This window comes from Nanorana parkeri, unplaced genomic scaffold (assembly GCF_000935625.1).
Source record: "Nanorana parkeri isolate BGI_ZX_2015 unplaced genomic scaffold, ASM93562v1 scaffold321, whole genome shotgun sequence".
Taxonomy (NCBI): Eukaryota; Metazoa; Chordata; class Amphibia; order Anura; family Dicroglossidae; genus Nanorana; species Nanorana parkeri.
In genome coordinates, this window is record NW_017306589.1 from 357,236 (window position 1) to 361,703 (window position 4,468).

Consider the following 4,468-nt stretch of genomic DNA (forward strand, 5'->3'; position numbering starts at 1 on the left):
CCCCAGCCGTCTCCCCCCCCCCCCCCCCAGACTCCTGTCAGAGTGTCCCGCTCAGCTCCTGGCAACCAGAGACATCAGTGAGCTGGGTGGGATGCTGGCCACAGTATCACCGTCTCAAGCTGCCTCATTATAGAGATGGCCCTGCTTGGAGACAATGATTACAAAGACAAAGAGAGCGGTGATGGCCTCTGTTTAGCTGTTCACTTGAGAGCTTCCACTCCTGAACTCAGCGCTGCCACAAACATCCCCCATCCATTCCTAGAGCAGGAATTATGACAGTTTGCAGCTGCAGACAGAAGACAATGTAGATCTGAGCTTATCAGTCAGCCATGCTTTGCCTTCTTTTTTTCAGCAGCCAGTGATTGCACTCCCAGTGTCAGGTAATTAGGAAATGTACACAGAGCTGCCAAGATAGAAGTATGGGAGCTGTGATTACTGTATGTCCTCCATCATCTCCTCCACACTCCTTTCCTGCATGTACCGCCTCCATCATCTGCTCCACACTCCTTTCCTGCATGTACCGCCTCCATCATCTCCTCCACACTCCTTTCCTGCATGTACCGCCTCCATCATCTCCTCCACACTCCTTTCCTGCATGTACCGCCTCCATCATCTGCTCCACACTCCTTTCCTGCATGTACCGCCTCCATCATCTCCTCCACACTCCTTTCCTGCATGTACCGCCTCCATCATCTCCTCCACACTCCTCTCCTGCATGTACTGCCTCCATCATATCCTCCACACTCCTCTCCTGCACGTGTATGGAGAAGTAATGATCCCTGCTGAATCACATTGTCAAATGTTTATAATATTCACCAGAATGATATTTTCCCTTAATAATACATATTATAGAAAGTGATCATAGTCTGCTTATTAAATGGGACACAAGGCACACCCTCAATGTGAGTGTTATGATAGCCGGAGTGACAGTTTAAAAGATATTCCACTGTACGGTCACAGCCTACATGTATTTTATATTCTAGAAAGGAACGTATATACTGTATATGGTATTAATAGTTTAAAACATCTATAAATGAATGCACGCCACTTGTCTATCAGGCTCGGGGCTGTGAGACACTCCTCTTGATAAGGAGCCAGCCGCCATATTAATATCTAGTTAAGACTCCTGCTATGTGATGTGAGGGAATGTATTCTATGATTGGATGTATTTTTTAATCCTTGATATTATTGGATTATTAGATAACTGACCAATGATGTTTAAACTTAATTTTATCTTAATCTGTGAAGTTATAAAAACGGCATACTGCACTTCAATAGGACCTTAACAAAAGGCCTGGGCTACAAGATGGCAAATGTGATTTAATGTGGAAAAATGTAAGGTTATGCGCATGGGAGCAAAGAACACATGCGCAAACTACCACTCGGGGGGTGCTACATTAGGGAAGTCAACCATAGAAAAAGACCCGGGGGTGCTCATAGGTCACAGTTTTGGTAACAAAACTTTGTTGTGGGGCGGGAGGGGGTGTGCCATTGAGTTGAGTTCAATGCACCACCACACCCCCTCCCACCCCAAATCAAAGTGAGCCGGCCGAAATGCAATTCAGTACGTTCCGGCCAGAATCGGGCCTTGCTGGGCTTCAGGAGCCCAGCAATGACAGCTATGGGACTGGAAGTGATGTAATCTGCATCGCTCCCGGTCCCAGAGAATGGGGAGAAGATCGGTGATCGGACGTTCACCGCTCTCTCCCCCAGCTTCCCACCGACACCCGTCCCAGGCCCGTAGGAGGGGCAGCGGAGCCCGGAAAACAGGGTGGGGGTATTGGGCGGGTAGTTTACAGGCCCGTAGAAGCGATCTGGCGACAGCTGAGTCGCCAGAATGGCTTCTATTGTAAAGCCGACAGTCAGCTTTACAAATGTAAACAGAGTCCCGGCGGGAGTCTGTATAAATGAGCCCACTGCAGCTCGCGGTATACTGAGCCTAGGGTGACGGGAGGATGCAAGTTTGTGTCCTCCCGTTACCCTAAGGAGAACTATGGGGAAAAGCCTTAACCCCATAGTTCTCCTTTTAAGGTGGCCATACACCTTACGATTATCGGACTAAACTTTTCGTCCAATGATTGATCCGTCGTACGATTGTCGTACGCCGGCCCCATCCTGCCCTCATTATCGCAAGGTTCAATCAGCAGTAGTGAAAAAAAACAAAAACCTGGACAAATAGCTGTAATCGACCGCACGTATTTTTGTTTGCGCATGAGCAGTGTTAATCGTAAGACGTTTGACGTACGGAAACGCCACCAACCATGCGAAAATCGTACAATTCACTAAAGTTTCTGAACATGCAGGAAAGACAAAAGTCGTACGATTGTACAGTACTGCCGGTTGCACACTACACATACACCTTACGATTGTCCTACGAAAAGTTGATCGCACACGATTATCATATGATAATCGTAAGGTGTATGGGCACCTGTAAAGCCAGGAGAAGAAGCTGGTGAAGTAGATCTGTGCTTCATCAGCTTCTTTGGGGTCCCTAGGTGACATTAATGGTCTGAAAGACCTCGGATGTCTCCATAAAGAGGACCTGTTACATTATATTTGCTATTACATAGGGTGATTATTATTATGTGATAGCAATAAAATTGAGTGTAAAAATAAAAATTTTACATAAAAAAAAGTAAAAAAATATGTTTTTCAAAGTCCCCCCACATACAACGCAAACACGCGTTGGATGTGCCTATATGCAAAAACAATTGTGCCACACTTGTTACATATCACTGCGAACGTCGGAGTGAGAGCAATAATTCTAGGCCCATCAATCACAGCTATCACTAAACTGATGAGGCATAAAAGCTTTTTAATATGTCGTGTATGGGAAATTTTGGGTATTGTAGTTTTTTGCGGTTTTAAGGCTTGACATGTTTGGTGTCTATTTACCCGACGTGACCCCGACTTTTATATTTTACCAAAAAAGTTGTAGATTGTATTATATAATGTTTCTGTACACTAAATTTCCTTTTAGTGTATTTTATCCTAAAAATACTTGTTTAATAAACATTTGCGCAAATACCGTGTGACATCAAAATTGCAACTAGCATTTCTTTATTCTACAGGGCCTCTGCTTTCAGAACATATATCATTGTTTGGGGGTCTGAAGCTGCTTTCTAGCCAAAAATTCAGATTTTTATCACGTGTGTGCAAATAGTAAGAAATTGCTGCGGCCAGCTCGGCACGCAAGAAGAGATCAGTCATACAAGAACACAACCTAGATCCATAATCTGTAGAAAGATGGACGTTCTCGATGTGAAAATAAAGGGCTGAAAATAAATTGCTAAAAATGATAATTACATAAATCATTTATTTATAATCAATATTACTAGTAAAGATAAATAACTGTAAATAAATGCAGCTTAAAGTGGAACTTCTGCCCCAAGTTCTGTATGGAATAAGGAAGGATTCCCCGTCATCTATAACATTGCAGTCGTCATGAAAACAGTGGAGGGGAAATCTTTAGGGATGACTTGTGAAAACAATAAAAACCTGCCAGGGTTTCCACCTTTTCCCCGATGTATCTATAACTATAAAATGATTTGGCTGAAGTTCCATTTTAATGATCAGCCGACATAATAACATCTGACGCAGATCTGATCTGCTTCCATCCTGTCTGATTCAGGAAGTTCAACACAGAATAGGAAATGGCTGTATGTAACTTCACTAACACGGCTGTCAATTGTCAGCAAAGATCAATAATCAATAAAGACACTTCAGAGCCGGGAGAGCAGTCACAGCGACATCCCACGCTGGTCACTTCCACAATACTTCTCCCTTTATCACCGCTCACCTCACACTAAACATTGATTTCTACAATTCTATACAAAACTTACAAGATGAATAGAGATTGTCCTCTACTTACCACCGTACACCCCTGACACCCCCAGAATCATCAGGATGAGGGGCGTCATCTTCATCCATGGAGAGAGTCTAAACAACACCACCGTGAACTTCACATTGTGTGACGAAAAACAGGATGAGTCGATGATCTTTGTGCAAAAAGGCGGAGCAATGTACTGATACTTCATCTCCCTCCAATAGGAAAATGATTAGAGAGATGATCAGCAGTTACCGGGCAGAGTGACACTGAGAAGGTTGGCGAGGAGAAGCTTCAAGAAAATTGTGTTGTCTCTGCTGTGCTGGGCCAGCTCAGTGTACTCATCTGTTCACTGGAGAACATTAGGCGAGAGTTGTGTCAGAATCCTATGAGGGGAATTTATCAAAAGTGGAGAAGAACCCAGGGCAGAAGCCCATAGTAACCAATCAGCTTCATTCTTTCATGTTTAAACCTTACAAGGATTATTAAACCCTCAGTGTGATATATATATATATACATACATACATACATACATACACACACACACACATATACATACATATATATATAAACACACACACACACACACACACAGCTAGCAAGCAGTAGATATATGCAGAAACATTCTTTTAACCAGTTGAC

General features: G+C 43.5%; 1 protein-coding gene across 1 annotated transcript in view; it reads right to left on the bottom strand.

The window, feature by feature from the left end:
• The window catches only part of LOC108788373 (class I histocompatibility antigen, F10 alpha chain-like), a 168,970-nt gene extending 165,039 nt beyond the window's left edge, over positions 1-3,931 (bottom strand). The window contains exon 1 of the mRNA XM_018558127.1: positions 3,872-3,931. Within this exon, the coding sequence (XP_018413629.1) occupies positions 3,872-3,926 (55 nt within the window). The 5' untranslated portion in view covers positions 3,927-3,931. The remainder of the gene's footprint in view (positions 1-3,871) is intronic.
• Between the last annotated feature and the right edge of the window lie 537 nt (positions 3,932-4,468).